The 17,873-nt window shown below is 36.8% G+C and overlaps 2 protein-coding genes across 9 annotated transcripts in view; one reads left to right on the top strand and one right to left on the bottom strand.

The window, feature by feature from the left end:
• XKR9 (XK related 9) overlaps positions 1 to 17,873 on the bottom strand; it is a 100,678-nt gene that overhangs the window by 66,161 nt on the left and 16,644 nt on the right. The gene's annotated exons all lie outside the window — the stretch shown is intronic.
• LACTB2 (lactamase beta 2) overlaps positions 1 to 17,873 on the top strand; it is a 33,599-nt gene that overhangs the window by 9,073 nt on the left and 6,653 nt on the right. The window contains exons 3-8 of one of the 5 annotated variants that reach the window (XR_004279479.1): positions 2,700 to 2,826; positions 9,543 to 9,721; positions 12,082 to 12,230; positions 15,143 to 15,224; positions 15,343 to 15,633; positions 15,914 to 16,510. Coding sequence is in view for 4 of the 5 variants with exons in the window: in XM_032315568.1 (XP_032171459.1) it covers positions 2,700 to 2,826; positions 9,543 to 9,721; positions 12,082 to 12,230; positions 15,143 to 15,224; positions 15,914 to 15,957 (581 nt within the window). In the remaining variant the exon portion in view is untranslated. Of the gene's footprint in view, positions 1 to 2,699; positions 2,827 to 9,542; positions 9,722 to 12,081; positions 12,231 to 15,142; positions 15,225 to 15,342; positions 16,511 to 17,873 lie in introns of those variants that run through there. The other 4 variants (XM_032315568.1, XM_032315571.1, XM_032315570.1 and 1 more) reach the window with 4 other exon arrangements.

Below are 17,873 nucleotides of genomic sequence, written 5' to 3'. Positions count from 1 at the left end.
AATATATTTTGTGACCTGATAAATATGTGATTTATTTTGCAGCTGAAGTTGGGTTTTTGCCATATATTTCCCATCCCGGTCTTAAGAGTCAACAGTTTGCTTCTATGCCTCTCAGTTAGATTGTTTTTTCATTAGAAAGTATTGTAATATCATGTGTTTGCATCAGCTTCCATAATTAGCATTAACAATGATGTTATAACCCATTATTCAAATCTTTAACAAGAAAGATTTTCTACTGTTAAAATAATCATATGATAGGGGCGCCTGGGTGGCTCAGTGGGTTAAGCCGCTGCCTTCGGCTCAGGTCATGATCTCAGGGTCCTGGGATCGAGTCCCGCATCGGGCTCTCTGCTCAGCAGGGAGCCTGCTTCCTCCTCTCTCTCTCTCTGCCTGCCTCTATGCCTACTTGTGATCTTTCTCTGTCAAATAAATAAATAAAATCTTTAAAAAAAAAAATAATCATATGATAGAGACAGAAAGTATATAAGTGATTGCCAGGGGCTGGTAGGAGGAGTGAATAGGGAGTGACTACAGTTGGGTAAAGGGGTTTTTTGAGGGATTTTGAAAATGTTATAAAATTAGATAGTGGTGATAGTTATACAGCTCTTTGGATATATTTTAAAAACACTGAATTGTACTCTTTGAAAGGATGAATTTTATAATATTGTGTTATATCTCCATAAGCTTTTCTTAAATATAACAATTATTATATGATTGCTTTCAGCATGCCCTTCTCCATCCTGCCTAGACAGATTGTTATTGTGAGTAGGATGTGTGTGTTTTCATGTTTGTACATAACTTTAAAAACTGACACAAAGTTATTTCATAGTATGACATTTGTTTTGTAATTTCGAGATAATGGTGAGTTTTTTGGAAGGATTGTGTGCCAGAGGTCTCGCATAACTAGAAATATAATACCTCTCCTTCTTTCCTGAAAGACAAAATTATACGGATTAAAAATAAACACATACCGAAAAACCTCCCCATCTCACTCCAGAATGAAGACAGCCTTATTATGTAATGCCATTTCCCAGAATAGCATATTATTTTTTGCTTCAGCCTCTAAGATATAAAATAATAGAGTTTGGGCTGGAGAGAGTAGGTCTAGTCCCAGTGTGTTTTATTTTTATTATATTTGCAATATTTCTATCTCCTTATCTCCTATACTAGCCTGACTTCTGTGCCTTATCAGTTTTTCTCTGAATGTCTTTTTCTCCCAAGTTTCGTTGCTGTCACCTTAGTTCTAATACATTCTTCCAGCTGGGTTATTAACAAGTCATCCCCTCCTGGTCTTTCTGATCTCTCACCCTCCAGTCCCACCTAGAGCTGCCATATTGATCAGTTAACACTATTTGGTTTTCTTTCTAAAGAGAGTACAGTGGCACATATATGGTAGAGTTTAAATTCCTCTTTTCTGTGAAAGGCAATTTAAGGCCTTCCATGATCTGAGCTCATCTAATCTCCATGTCTTTATCTCCATGTCTTAGCCAGTGTTTTGCATTAGACAAGTTGGTAGCATACATTGTTGCACATCTGCCATGCTCATTGTCATTTCTATGCTTTTCCTAATACTTTTCCCTTGCCTATAAATCATTCTCTGTACCTTTTCCCAAATCATTCATCTTGCAAGCCACATTTCAAGTTCTGTCATATTTGTGAACTTTTTCCTAATTGTTTTCCTTTCTCTAAACTATTGCTTTTATTAGCTGAATTGCCCATTCAGCATTCATTAAATGGTACTGAGTATAGTTCTCTAATTATTTCTTATCTGTAAGTTTTATTTCCCCAACTGTGATCGTTTTTAAGCACTTCAATGTCACAGTGCTTGTAATCACTATATATAGTATACTTGGCACCCAGCTGTTGATTGGTTAATTGATTTCTTTGTGTCAGTGAGAGGTAGTATGGGTTAAATTTATTTTAATGATGTAATATCTCAGTCCTGGGTTTGGGGCTTTCTTTCAGCAATTACAGAAAGAACACCATGTTATCATCATTTTGTTACTAAGTACTGCCATGATGCCATGACTTCTTTTGCTATATGCTAAGACTAGACAGAAAAACATTCCTCAATTCTGTATTGCTGCCTCTTCAACACCCATCTTGATATCAAAGCTAGCCAAGATTATGAAGAACTACTTTCAAACTTTCATAAAAAATAAGAGTGATTAGAAAATCACAAAGGCTATTATGTAGACCTAGAAGTGCATGAGAGAATAAAAAGCTCTTTTGTTGAGGTAGAAAAAAATGGTTCAAATCCCAGAGATAGGCTGCTATAATCCATCCCATTTTCTCTTGTCTCTTAATGTTAATATTTTTTGCAGTCATTCACAGTTAGCTCTATGAAAAGTTGATCTCTTATTTTTTTTTGTTTTCATTGAAGAATTTAAAGAGCATACTTTTAATGAAATCAGATATGAAACATGAAATGATAAAAGTGCAAAATCGAACGATTAGGAAGACTGCAGACTTAGAGAAAAACAAAATCATGAATTAAGCAACAGTGTTACAAAAGGAAGGAGTTTGAAACAAGAAAGAATAAAAATGGCTGAAATAAATTAATGGGGTAGAGAAAGAGCTTAAGAAATTACTGCAAAAACCAAATACAGGAAAAACATTAGGAAAGAAAGTTCATCTCTTAAAAGGCTGAATTATCATTTAGAGTATGACTTAATATATTTCATATGTTTTGTTACTAGACACTGCATATTGCATTAAAAAACTCCCACGGAATCCTCCGAGAGAAGAAATTATAGGAGATGGAAAGCAACAGTATGTTTATCTGCGAGATGGAGATGTGATAAAAACTGAAGGTGCCACTCTCAGGTCAGTAAATGTCCTTTAATCAGGGAAGGGGGAGGGTTATGTATGTGTCTTACAAAAAGGAAATAAAGGAAGATTTCTGAATTTTTGCTTATATGAGTGAGGAATATCCCGGGAAGGATATAGAAGATCTGATAACATTGTTAGGTTACTCTGGGAAGAAACACCAGGTTGCTTGAGAAATAGGAGAAGAGAAAGAGTTTTCATTTTATCCACCCTTTTTAAGTTATTTGTTTCAGTTACATGATTACCAGTTTTTTAATAAAATTTAAATTAAGAAATAGATTAGTATTTCCTGCTGGGAATGGTTTAGGGTTCTACTCATCAATTAAATTCAGGACTTCCTTATGCTCTCAATTTCAAAAGATGACCCATACCTAAAGTAAATACATTTTAGGTCAGCCCCATAATCCCCCATGACCTAAATCAGGTCGAAAAGTTGTTTCATACTCAGTAATTTAAAACTGAACTACTTGGGGTTCTCCTTTGTCCCCCACAGTCTACTTGCTTTCTGACTTCAGAACACCTACTGCTCTCAACACTTAAGATTTTATTTTTTCTTCTAAGACAGAAGCTGGCTCAGTTCCTCTTTATCACTCCCCCTTTCCCCACCCACCACATCTTATCGTGTTAGATTTTACCTTAAAAATATTTGCCCATGCAGTCCCTTTTTCTTCATGTCCACTGCCACTACTTCTTATTTAGTATTCCTGTCTCCAGGCTCCCCTTTCCAAACTACCCTTCATACCCAATGTGACTTGAAACCTTGAGTAATTCTTAGTGCATATGAGATCATGTTTATTCTCCTTACCATGTCACTATCTAGCCCCAAACCACTTTTCTAATCTAAGTTCCTACCACTGCCATTGCAAATACAATTAACCATATCCAGATACCTGGACACATTATGTATGTTCATGCCTTTGCTCATGCCTTCGCCTTTACCAGGTATGCATCACTGCTTTCCCCCTACTTGTCTCCCTCATAAATACTTACTGGTCATTCTTCAGACTTCAGTTCGCAAGTTACTTATTTCAGGAACCCTTTCTGGGCAGAATTAACTGCTCCCTCCTCTGACTTTTTTTTTTTTTTTTTTGAGAGACAGAGCGAGTGAGCAAGAGAGAGGACAAGCCATGGGGAGAGGCAGAGGGGGAGGGAGAAGCAGACTCCCTGGTGAGCAGGGAGCCTGATGCAGGGCTTGATCCCAGGATCCCAGGATCATGACCTGAGCCGAAGGCAGATGCTTAACCAACTGAGCCACCCAGGCGCCCCTTTCCTCTCTTACTTTCATATAACTTACATTATTTTATCATAGCACTGATTAAGTTTTATTGTAATTTTTGTATAAGTAGGTATCTCCATAAAAGGTCATCAACCCCTTAGGTTCACAGTATTAGTTAATGCCAGTCACTATAGCAAACCGACCCCCAAATATATAATGGTTCATACATGAAATAAGTTTTCTTCTCAGTCATATAACGTCCAGGAAGGATTCCTGATTATCAAGTGGCCCCCATGCAGGAATATTTCAGATACCTTCCATCTTGTGATTCCACCATCCTCAAGAGTTGGTTTCAAGGTTGCTTTGTTCACCTCACTCAGTCCAGTGGGTGGCAGAGAAGAAGCATGGAAGGGATCTTTCATGGGAGGCTTTCACAGACCAGACCTTCTGTTACATTGGCTATAAATTCAGTCATAGGCCACTCCTGGCTATAGGGAAGCTGGGAAATAAGGTCTAACTTCATGCCCAGGAGAAAGAGGAAGGAGGTTTGATGATAAACTAGCTATTCTCTGATACACAGCAGAAGCCAGATTCATCTTCAGATCCTCAGTCCCTGGCATATGGAAATACAGAATATTTATCTAACAGGTAATAACTATCTACAAAGAGGGCAGTGGATAAGTATAAGTAAGTGAATGAGAAAGAGAAAATAACTGGGTATCCATGCCCCCTTTCAAGCCAGTGTTCCCTTTTTCCTAATATGCCTTTGATTTGTAAATTTAATTTATAAACCCAACTAATTTCTGGGCAATTTTCTTAAAATGTTCTTGTTGGAAATATGGTAGTGTCTCCTGTAATTTGTTCATGATAACCAAAAGATAATAAACATTACATTACAAGAGAGTATTCTTGACAATACTGATTTTCCCCCACCACACATTAAAGACCTATCTCAAAGTCTTGGGAATCACAGTACTGGTTTATTAATTATCACAGAATCATGGATATTAGATCTATACCTAATTTGCAGATTAAGAACATTTGGCCCTTGGTAGTTAATTACCACCCAGCTGCCATAAACAGACCATATATTGTAAGGTTTTAAGAGAGAGACACAGCAGGGAGAAGAGGCAGAGAGAGGGGGAGAAGGACAAGCAGTCTCCCCACTAAGCAGGAATCCCAATGTGAGGCTCGATCCCAGGATCCCGGGATCATGACCTGAGCCAAAGACAGATGCTTAACTGACTGAGCCACCCAAACTCCCCTACTTTAAGCTTTTTTTTTTTTTTTTTAAGATTTCATTCATTTATTTGACAGAGAGATGGTGAGAGAGGGAACACAAGCAGAGAGAGTGGGAGAGGGAGTAGCATGCTACTCACTGGGTAGAGAACCCAGTGTGGGGCTCGATCCCAGGACCCTGGGATCATGACCTGAGCTGAAGGCAGATGCTTAACGACTGAGCCATATAGGTGCCCCCTATTTTAAGCTTTTTATTAACATATACAAAAAGAAAAGTGTGTATATCATCCATGTGCAACATGGTATATTGTTATAAACTGAACAAATCATATGAGCAGCTTTCAGATCAAGAAACAACAAGGGTGCCTGGGTGTCTCAGTTGGTTAAGCATCCAACTCTTAGTTTCAGCTCAGGTCATGATCTCAGAGCCATGAGCTTGAGCCCTACCTCAGGATCTGCACTCAGTGTGGGGTCTGCTTAAGGCTCTCTCTCCTCTTCCCTCTGCCCCTCCCCACTCTGTCTCTGTTTCTGTGTGTGTGTCTTTCTAAAATAAATCTTTTAAAAAATAATTTAGTAAATAACGTTTTCACAAAAATAAATTATAATTATGCTAGAATCTGAATAAAACATTTCATTTGCTGATGACGATGCTTCCTATTTCCATTTTTATCAAGTAAGTAAAACCCAATTGTTTTAAATATTAACAAGCAAAAGTTCATCATTAAGCAAAAGTTCCATAAACAGAAGGTAAAATCTACTTAAGTTCTCAAGTATTTGATGTCCAGTTGATCTGGTCTGCTTGCCAATTTGGGGGGGGGGGGGATACATTAGAGATGGGGACAATACCCACCAAGAACCCTTTGGTTAAAAAGTAGGAAGCAGGTTTTTCAGTAGGATTTGATTCTGAATATAACCTTCAAGAATTTTCTAGTGACCTGAGTTCCATTTCTCAAAGAAAAGCCAGTCTGACAGCTTTTGTTGACTGTTCTAAATCTCCTAAGAGAGCCATCTTTATAAAGTCTACTCTATCACAGAAGTGGCAGAACTAGATAAATTGCCACCTGATGAATGGGAAGGCCACAGCTGCAGTTCCTCTGATCTTTAGCAAAGCACCTCTGATGTCATCTCCTTTTTTCCTCCTGCCTATGTGAAGTGAATTTTAACACCGTTTTTATGCAGATTAAAGCATTAGCTACCCAGGTGACTGGAGAATTAGAATTTCTGATCCCCTAATTTAAGAAATCTGTTGCCTTGGTTATCAAAGAAAACCATTACTGAGTTCTGGAGTAGGGGGTAGAGGGACAAATAGAGGGTGCACTCCGAACCCATCAAAGAATAAGACAGTCTGCAGACTCTGAAAAAGGGTGGTTCTCCAAGTGAGTTTCTGTAGATTAAAAAAGATTGGGGGTCTGTTTGTAAACGCATCGTATGTATTGTATTGTATGTAAACGCATTGTCTGTTCGTAAGATTGTCCATAAGATACAAGCACACCCACACTTACATATTCTTATAGTCGTGTAAATATGCCTCTTGGAATTATTTTCATGTAATATTGAATACTTTCATCAATAGGTTTAATCAAAAAAAAAAAAAAAAGTCTCCATATCACAGTTTACTTTCCCTGTCCCAGACCTGGAGCCAACCACGTCTGCAAGAAGCCCTGGTTTCTTTGAGTGGGAAATGGTATTTCAGTTCCATCCAGAACTAAGTGTCAGGCATGCTCAAGACTAGTGGAGTGTCATTACTTCAGGGCTTTTCATAGAGTTAAGGAAAAAAATGAAATGATGAATTCATAATGATTCCTCAATTCAGATGAGAAACAACCCCCAAAACCTTAATTTCCTCATTTATGTATTTTTTTTCTTTATCCCACAGTAAGAACCTTGGTTTTCAACATCAGTTTATTATTTATATTGTCATACAGTAAACACAAAACAGTTTCAGAAACACAGTAACCAGTAACACTGCCAACAATAAACCTACTAAGTAAAATTCAAAATATCTTTCCATTTCTTTTAACCTTAAGATACATTCTATTTAAGATGTATAATCTTAGTATTTCAGAATTATTTGAATTAATAGTAGCATGACTGTGCTATCTTTCCAGTATATGGTAAGATTGATTTCTTTCATATTTATAGTTTTAGTTTTATGTTTAGAATATATATTTACATAGCTCAGAAGTTAAAACTAATAAAAAAAGTTACTATCAGATAAGTCTTGCTTGCATATCTGTTCCCTACAACCCACCTGCCTACCCCCATAGGCAGCTGTAATTCATTAGTTTTTTATCTATCTTCCGTTTCTTTTTACAAAAATAGGGAAATATATACATATACCTTTTTATTTCCCCAGCCTTTCTTGGACAAAAGAGCAACTGTAAACATTCTTTCATGCTTTATTTTTTAAGAGAAAAGCCCTGGTTAGCATTTTTTTTTTTTAAGATTTTATTTATTTATTTATTTATTTATTTATTTATTTCACAGAGAGAAAGAGATCACAAGAAGGCAGAGAGAGGGGGGAAGTAGGCTCCCCACCGAGCAGAGAGCCCGATGCGGGGCCCAATCCCAGGACCCTGAGACCATGACCCGAGCCAAAGGCAGAGGCGTAACCCACTGAGCCACCCAGGCACCCCTCTGGTTAGCATTTAATGAACCTCCTCCCCCATGGCTTGAGGACCCAGCTCCTACACACACCCATGGATTTTCTGCTCGCTCTTCTGCTTTCCTGTCTTCAGGATGACAGGCTGTTTGGGGAGCTTTCCCTTTCCCAGAACCACACTACATCAGCGACAGGAGCAGCTTCCATCTTGTTTTTGGTAGCATTTACCTGAGTCTCCTCACTGGGCAAGGTTCCCGGTTTATCAAAGTTGACAGCTGGGCTCTTGTTGGGCTCTGGTTCCTCTTTAAGTGGTCCTGTCTCAGACCAGCTTTTCCAAAGTAACCTGGATGATGGGTGTTGAAACTGATGCTGTGGTGACACATGCCACCAGCATTACCCCCGCAGATGCTGGCCAGTGGGGCTGCGGCCGTGGCTCACGTGGCCCCAAGTTTCCGGATCTTCTCAGTCTGGATGGCTGTGTGGCTAAAAGGTGGTTGGTGATAAGGCCAAAAAGAGGCGGGTACCAGGAGAACTTGCCTGACTGCAAAGGGTCTATAGCCCTGGCAGAGTCAAGGATCTGCTTTGTGGCACATTCAGCAAAACTGATGTCAGGGACTGGCCCAGGGCCATGCAGCCTCCTCAGGGTGGCTGCAGAGCACAGGGCCTGTGGACCTGAGATCTGAACCCCAGGCCAAACACAGCCCCAGGCTCCAGGACCCACACCAACCTCCCTGCCCTGAGGCCTGCCTTGTGTGGCCTGGAACACTGGACTAACTAAGGTCAGGGGGTAGGTAGTTGGGTTGCAACATAGGTACAGCTTGCAGCCTGCTCCAGCAGTAAAGCAGAGGCATGAAAAGAACCACACTTTTTTCCTCTTGACAATATATCCTGCAGATTACTCCATATCAGTTCACAGAGATCTTCATCCTTTTTTTTTTTTTTTTCTAATGACTGTTGCATTGTATTCCATGGTGTGGTTGTACCACAATGTGTCCATAGTGTCTGTCCAATGGTTGGGTATCTAGGTTGTTCCTAATATTTTGTTTTTATAAATAATATAATGAATAACTTGTATATATTTTTTGTACTTGTGAACGTGTAATCTCAGGGTAAATTTCTAGCCGTGGGAGCAGTGGGTCAAAGGGTTATGTAATTTTGCTAGAAATGCCAAATTCCCCTCCATATGTGTTACACTATACATTTTGTTCTCCCAACAGCAACTTAGGAAAGTGCTTTTTTCTCAAAGTCTCACCACAAAGTATATTGTAAAATAAACATCTATGCAAAGGAAATTGAAAAAAACAAAATTTTTTTAATAATAAAAGCACTGTCTCTGAGTAGTGGAATGATTGTGACTTCTTATCTCCTTTAAGTAGTTTCCTTTCTATTTTCAACATTTGCTGTAATTGGTGCATGCTTATTATTTATAATATTTTTTAAAAAGGGAGAAGTATTAAATTTATACTTCAGAGTGGGAAATCTGATTTAAAGCAGAGAATTTTCTGACGATAATTTTCAGTGGGCCACAAGAGAAAAGGGAGCTTTTTACCCAGTTTGACACCACTTGTGTCTTATCCAGAGATAAGGCTGGAGAATAATTTCTTCTAAGCCTAAGAGTTTCTAATTGCTGCTATTTCTTCGTTTTCTTTTAACCAGGGTTATACACACACCTGGCCACACTGATGATCATATGGCTCTACTTTTAGAAGAGGAGAATGCTATCTTTTCTGGAGATTGCATCCTAGGGGAAGGAACAACTGTATTTGAAGACCTCTATGATTATATGAACTCCCTAAAAGAGCTATTAAAGATCAAAGCTAATATCATATATCCAGGTGGGTAGTTGCTTAAATCTAGCAAACCACTTGTGTGAAATGATGAAGAAGGTTCATTTTTATTTGTCTATGTGTGTGTTTTATATGTTTTCAGAGTTAGAAGAGATACCCATAAAGCAATTCTTTTTATGCTTTATTATGCCGCTAAGTCTTAACTAGCCATGCAATTAAAAAAGCTGGAGAGTTGGGGTACCTGGGTGGCTCAGTCGATTGGGTGACTGACTCTTGTCTTCGGCTCATGGCTCAGGTCATAATCTCAGGGTCGTGCAGTCCAGCCCCGCATCCAGCCATCCATCGGGCTCTGGGCTCAGTGGGGAATGGGCTTGAGATTCTCTCCTTCCACCTCCATCCCTCCCCCAGCCCCTGCACTCACATGCTCCCTCTCTATCTAAATTAAGTAACTAAAATCTTTTTTAAAAAGGCTGAGAGTTACATTAATTACCTTATAAAGATACAAGGTTTATTTTTTAATACCCTTAAAGCTATTAATAGAACTGTTAAACAAAAGAAGTAAATTTATCTTTTGGTATCTTCACTTTTGTTAATTATTAGATTTCTGTCCCAGGCCACATTTTAGCCATGAACTCTGAGCTTCAGTTTCTTTAACTCACACTACTGAAATATCTGTAGCTTCTGTGTCAACTCTAAAACTATATTAATTTCACTTCTCCAGAAAAAGAAACCTGTTTTAGTGTCTCAGCTGTCCCGCACTGCTCTGCAGCATGAATCTCCCTTCCATCCTAAAAGTGGAGAAAGATAATAAGACTCAACAAGAGGGCCCAGAAGGAAGAAGAAACTAGGTTACCTAATTTTTTAAGTCCTTCTAACTTGTTCCTAACCAGAGTCACAGAAAGATCTGTAAATAGAGTATCGTCAGTACCCTTATATTCTCTCATGAGTTTCTCTTGCCGAGAGAATCGGAAACATGGGCATTTGAATTTGTATTATGACACAAGAGGAATGGAAGCTGACAGCTGTTTTTAAAGAGAAGAGAGTATATGTTTCACTCACACTGAATGAAGCAAAGCTAATGAGAGGCTACCTAGTAATGGTTCTTAGAGTGTTTGCTTTAATGAATCCTTAAACCGGATTCCTGACACAGTGGGAGCTTATATGTAGATTGTGTCCTGTAGCCACAGCCACCATATATGAGAGCCTGGCCAGTGCTGTGCAGGGACCTAGACTGTGTTGTCTTCACAAAAACCCAGTGACGGGTGCCTGGGTGGCTCAGCTGATTTAGTGTCTGCCTTCGGCTCAGGTCATGACCCCAGGGTCCTGGAATCGAACCCCACACTGGGCTCCCTGCTTGGCGGGAAGGCTGCTTCTCCCTCTCCGGCTCCCCCTGCTTGTGTTCCCACTCTCGCTGTGTCTCTCTCTATCAAATATATACATAAAAAACTTTAAAAACAAAACAAAACAAAAAACAAAAACCCAGTGAAGCAGGTAGCTTTACTTCACTTTACTGCCCAGCTGAAGAAACAAGCTCAGGGATTCAGATCCTCATGGCCCCATACAAGTAAATGATTGTCAATATTCTAACCAAAGCCCATGCTCTTTACTTGATAACAGGTGAGTCCGCCTCTGAATATTTTGTTCTCAAAAATTTTAAATACCCCTCTTGCAGACTCGTGTCATAAATTCATTTGTACTGTCTTAAAGAGCAACTAGATTTTAATATAACTTAATCTGGGTTGTCGACATTTCTGAATTACTAGCTTATACGTAAGATTCTTAAAGTTCTACTGCGGTTCTTGTGAATTTTTAATAGATCTTAGTCACATAACGCTACTTTTTACATTCCCCTTTTCAATCTCTTACATTAAGTGTGACACAGTGGTTAAGAGCATAGAGTGATTGATTAAGAGCTCTCAAGTCAGCCCTTCAGCTCCATCTCTTCTTCAATGTGTACCTGTGTGCAAGTTATCTGCCACCCCCCCATATCTCAGCTTCTGCTATAAATATAAAGAAGGGATAATAATAGTTGCTACCTCATCAGACTCTTCTAAGAATATTATATATTAAACCTTTCGAAAAGTGCCTGGCAAATAATGAGCACTCTATAAATGTTACCGATCATTACTCTTGTGGATGCTGTTTTTATTGTTAAATGTTTATTTTTTATTTTTAATATATATAATAATATTCCATACAGATTTTGATATAATTATCTGTTTTTTTGGCATTGAGTATAATTTTTAAATCTTCTATCTGTATGGTTTTCTAGGTAATTCCTATTTGTTAATATACTTAGTGTGCTTTTTCAGTACATCATATGAATTATGGTTAAATAGAACAAATTAACTTCATTTGTACTTGATATTTTTTATCTGGTTGAAATAATTTTTATAATTCTAATTCAGGACATGGCCCAGTAATCTGTAACGCTGAAGCTAAAATTCTAGAATACATTTCTCACAGAAATATCCGAGAACAGCAAATTCTTACATTGTTTCGTGACAATTTTGAAAAATCATTTACAGTAATGGAGCTTGTAAAAAACATTTACAAGGTAATTTTCATTTATCTTATTTGTACATAGCAATGGTTTTATTAGAATAATCTTTATAATAGACTATAGATATGGTAAACTTAACACAATCCAGAACAGAATAAGTCTATTAATTTTATAAGTAGTGCTGCTTGTATAAATTCGAGATCAACAATCTCAACTTTCTAGAACACAGAAGTTAAACAAATAGAAACGGACCTGGGGAACCCAAAAGAAACATTCCAAGCTATCATTAAACCTTACATCATCTTGTAGGAGAGACTATTACCAACACCCTAATGATTAAGTTTTGTAATGATTTATGTATTATTGTAGCCATCTTGATAATTGGTGTCCTAGCCCATAGCAAGTGAGAAGGGTGATCTGCTAGTGACATACTAGGTTAATAGCAGTAGAAAGTAGTAGCAATGCCTAACGAGAGAGAAGGAGGAGAAAGTACATATAAAAGAACATGACTAGAATAACTTACAATGTAGAGAAAAAAGTGCTCTCACTTCAGTGGCCTCTGACTACATATATAACAGCACTGTGAGGCAATCAATTAGTATAATTCCATTTTCAGCAAAGATTACCTGGGTTTAAAAATTGCCAGTACTGGAGCACCTGGCTGGCTCAGGCAGAAGAGTGTGCTGACTCTTGATCTCAGGGTCATGAGTTCAAGCGCCATGTTGGGTTCAGAGATTACTAAAAAATAAATAAATAAACTAAAAAAAAAAAAAAAAAAAACCTCCCACTACAAAAAACACCTCCCACTACTACAAACTGTATAGCCATAAGATACATGAGAGTGAAAAGTACCTGGGGACAATTATAATTAGTAAAGAAATTTAATGTTCCATTGGCCCAAGTGATCAAAAAACAATCATATACTCAGTGTGCTTAGGTTAAAACGGCTAAAGATTAAAAAAATGCCATTGGCAAAAGGGTAATATAAATATTTAAATTCTGTGAAAGAGCTCCTTTCCTCATAATAATAGAATATAGCCACACTAGACTATACATTGGTACATTGGGATTTTTATTCCTAACTTAAGTACAGACAACAGAACTCTGGAATCACTCTCCCAGATGAGTCATCAAGCAATTGTCCATCCCTTCAAAATGATGATTCTGCATTTAGAGGTGTAGTCACTGTATTCACTGTAAAAATGTGTCACATACCTGTTATACATGGCATAGGTATTCTAGAGAGATTTATTCATTCAATATTTACTGGATGCCTTTTGTATGCCACACAGTAGACTAGGTACTGAGACACAAAGATGACGTACATCCCTACCCCAAAGGACTCATAGTTTAATGAAAACAGACATGTTCAACAGATGCTTATAATACCGACTTAATCATTTTTGAGCACCTTATTGTGTGGTAGACTCTGTACTCATTGGTTTACACTTACAAATGTACTTTGAGGCCCTTAACTCATATGCCTTGAATTTTTAATACATAAAGATACAATTATTCCAATGTAATAGACTTTAAAAAAGTGTGAGCTAAGTAACTTCCAAAGGCACACAACTAACAGATAGCACATACTCAAAAGTGAGATGTCAGATACTCAAGTCTTGTTTTTTCTATCATACCAGGCTTCCTATAAGACTTTTACACAGTATATCAGAGCATAAAAGAAAGAGGAATAAATTTCACCTGATGGAAGATGCAGGGTATCGAGGCTTGTCTGGAAAAGCTTTAAAAACTTAGTTATTTAACCAGTTTTGAAGAACCATTTCCAAGCATTTTCCAAGCCAGAGTACAGGAGGAAGTCATTGTAGACAGAAGGAAAAACATGCTTTGCAAGTAATAAAAGAGAATTGTATATGTATATTGTATATGTTTGAAAACCCACAAAGAGGGGCTCCTGGGTGGCTCAGTGGGTTAAGCCGCTGCCTTCAGCTCAGGTCATGATCTTAGGGTCCTGGGATCAAGTCCCACATCAGGCTCTCTGCTCAGCAGGGAGCCTGCTTCCCTCTCTCGCTCTGCCTGCCTCTCCATCTACTTGTGATTTCTCTCTGTCAAATAAATAAATAAAATCTTTAAAAAAAAAAAAGAAAAGAAAAAAGAAAACCCACAAAGAGATTGCATATGACTGGAGCACAGAATGCACATGTGGATGGGCAGGAAAGGAGTCTCAGGAAATGAAGCAAGAAAGACAGACATGATCAGATCATGGTAGCCTTGACTGCCATCCTAAAAAATATGGGCATTAGCCAATAACCTGGGCATGACCACTGAAGGATCTTAGGGAGAGGAGTCACATAATTAGATCTAGAAGATCACAGTGATGGATATAGTATATGGTAATGGAGCTTAAGAGAGGGCTTGGTTTTGGAAGTTTATATTTGGGGAACAATAATGTGTGATGTTGCTGTGTTAAGTTGGTTGAGTAAGAAGTGAGTCAACAATACAACTCAATGTAAGTAAACATGAAGTTTAAGAGAAGTCTAAGGAAGTTTCCAGATGAAAACTAAAGGATGACAGAGATAGGATAACCAAGGGAAATGTACAAGGATATTATCATGTAACATAATAAGTAAACCATAGGGCCAATTGTCCATAGTACCATCAAAACTCTAGAATAATTTTTACAGCTATTGATTTATTCATTCATAAAATACGGAGTTCCCACTATGTGCTAAGCATTGCTAAGCACTGGGTATATAGTAATGAACAAAACCAATGCTGATACTGTCCTTATAGATCTTACAGTCTATTTTATGTATAGGTATATAGATAAAAATAGAGTGGCCTAAAGCAAGACATATACAAAGTAAAATCACTTTGATTATTCCTATATAAAAATGTATTTAAGTTAAAGTTTTCCTTTTCTTCCATGTTTTAATAATTTCAACAAGATTAACTCATTCTTTTATAAAAAAAGAAATGTCTTCTTTCACCCTCATTTTTTCTTTTAGAATATTCCTGAGCATTTACATAAAATGGCTGAACATAATGTCTCACTTCATTTGAAAAAATTAGAAAAAGAAGGAAAAATTTGTAAGTATATTTCCAAATTTCAATTATTTTATTACCAGCTTTTAATATATATATATATATATATATATATATATATATATATATATATATATATGTTTTTTTTTTTTTTACAAACTAGTTTGCTTTTAGGAAAAATAATGCCCACCAGAGTCCTTCCTTGAATGTCACTGTAAGAAGGAGAAAAAAGCACTATGAAGGGTTAGTAGTGAAAGGCCAGTGGACCACAAATTGGAAGCTAAAGCTCCCACAGGAATTAGAATTTTGCTTAGGGGTTGCAGTTCTTACCCACCACAACTACAATCAAAGGCATGTAACGGGAAGATAGCCTCTTTTCTCCCTACCACAAGACCACAAAGAATTTCACATGCAGAAGATTTGGGAACAGCCAAACATTTTAGCAGTAGTAAAGGTAATAAACTCAAAAATATTAAAGCAGTAATTCTATAAGTGTTTACTAGTGTTAGATTAATTCAGCAAATTAACAATCTTTATAGAAGTTTAATCCTTAAAATCAAGAAGCTTGAAACTTGAATTTTCTGTAGAAGCTTCAGCAGTGCTTTTATATGTACAAAAAAAACCACCTTTATATTAAGCAACAAAATTGTTTTAGGAATTTCTAGCCACAAAATAACTTAAAATCCATTGCTTATCTTTTGTTAAATTTTTACTCTCTAATTTTCTTTCCACAGCTAGCAACACGGATCCTGACAAGAAATGGAAAGCTAATCTTTAGTTTCAGATTAATGAAAGCTTTTTGTTTTTATTTTTAGAGAATGGTATGTTTTCTCAACTAGTTATTTACAATGAATATAGAGTATAGAACATTGAAAATAACCCTAGATATACTTTATAATATGTTACTTCTTCTGAAATATATATTACATTTTACATATATAATATAAGTTATTTATCTAATCCAAGTGTTATAGCATTTTACCAAAAACTCAGAATCCAACAGTTTATCCAAGTTCAGCAGATTTATGGTTACTTTAAAAATCATAAAATTTATTTAGGTTAAACTGGGTATTATTCTTGGAGATACATTATCTATTACAAATGGCTAATAATAGTGTTTTTTCCAGCTGCTTCAGTTAACAGAACAGATTTCTATATAATCCTTCTTTATTTCTATCTGTAGATAATAGCTTTGTTTTCATGTTTCTATCAATTGTATTATGATTTGGCTTTAGTTCTATAGCTCTGTATCCTGTGTATTTTTTATAATGTATCTCACAAATGATTCATAAACATCAACTTATGGTAATTAAAAAATATTAAATTCCTAATTAAAAGCATTATATGATAGTTATTTCCATAACCCATAGTATAACTAACTTAGTTTCCAAGTTTAGATTTTAGTGTATAGACAGTCATCATATATATGAATTATATACCAAAAGTTTGTTGTTTTTTTTTTTAACTAGAAGATTTGCAAGAGAGGGCTTTTTTTATACAAGTAGTATTCTTAAATATAGTGGTTAGGTTCTCAGGGTAGCCAGCAAGGCTTATTTAACCCATAAGGTTGCCAAACTACTATACTAAAATGAGCTCAGAATCCTGAGAATGTCCTTTATTTTAATTCTTTACTAAAGCTAAAACTTTAACATTTTTTTTAAACTTTCTTTGGCATCCTCACCTTTTTCTGCCCCTTTTCCCATGATCCCTAGCTTTGTCATACTATATGTAACACTTGTTTTCATGCCTTAGAGACCTGTTTTATTCCTAAAACCCATTTCGTGTTACAAAATAACTGTGAACTCCACAACAACAGAAATAATTCCATTCTGAAATGGGCAAAGGACTTAAATAGACATTTCTCCAAATAATATATACAGATGGCCAGTAAGCACATGAAAATATGTTCAATGTCACGAATCATTAGGGAAATGCAAATTAAGACCACAATGAGATACCACTTCACTCACTTAATAGGTTGGCTATTATAATAAAAAATAATAAAAGTGTTGGGGACAATCTGGAGAAAATGGAATGCTTGTGCACTACTGGTGGGAATATAAAATGGTATAGCTGCTATGGAAAACATTATGGTGCTTCCTCATAAATTAAACATATGATACAGCAATTCCACTTATGGTATATACCCAAAAGAATTGAAAACAAGGACTGGAACAGACATTTGCACACCCAGGTTCATGGCAGTGTTACTCACAATAGCCAAAGGTGGAAGAAACCCAAGTGTCCGTTGAAGGATGAATGGATAAATAAAATGGTGTCTATACAGACAATGGAATATTATTCAGCCTTAAAAAGGAAGGAGATTCTGACATGTGCTGCAATATGGATAAAACTTGAAGACATTATTCTAAGTGATATAAGCCAGTACAAAAGGACAAATACTATATTCTCATTTGAGGTACCTAGAGTAGTCAGATTCATAGAGACAAAAAGTATAATGGTGGATGCCAGGGACTAGGAGAGAGGGAGAAATGGGCAGTTAGTGTTTAGTGGACAAGGAACTGCAATTTGAGAAGATGAAAAAAGTTCTAGAAATGGATGCTACTCATGATTACCCACAAAAACAATGTGAATGTACTTAATGCCACTGAAAAGTATACTTTAAAATAGTTAAAACAATAAATTAAAAAAATAACTAAGTAGAGGCGCCTGGGTGGCTCAGTGGGTTAAGCC

Source organism: Mustela erminea, chromosome 16 (assembly GCF_009829155.1).
Source record: "Mustela erminea isolate mMusErm1 chromosome 16, mMusErm1.Pri, whole genome shotgun sequence".
In the NCBI taxonomy this organism is placed as follows: Eukaryota; Metazoa; Chordata; class Mammalia; order Carnivora; family Mustelidae; genus Mustela; species Mustela erminea.
This window is presented reverse-complemented; position numbering and strand designations above follow the sequence as displayed.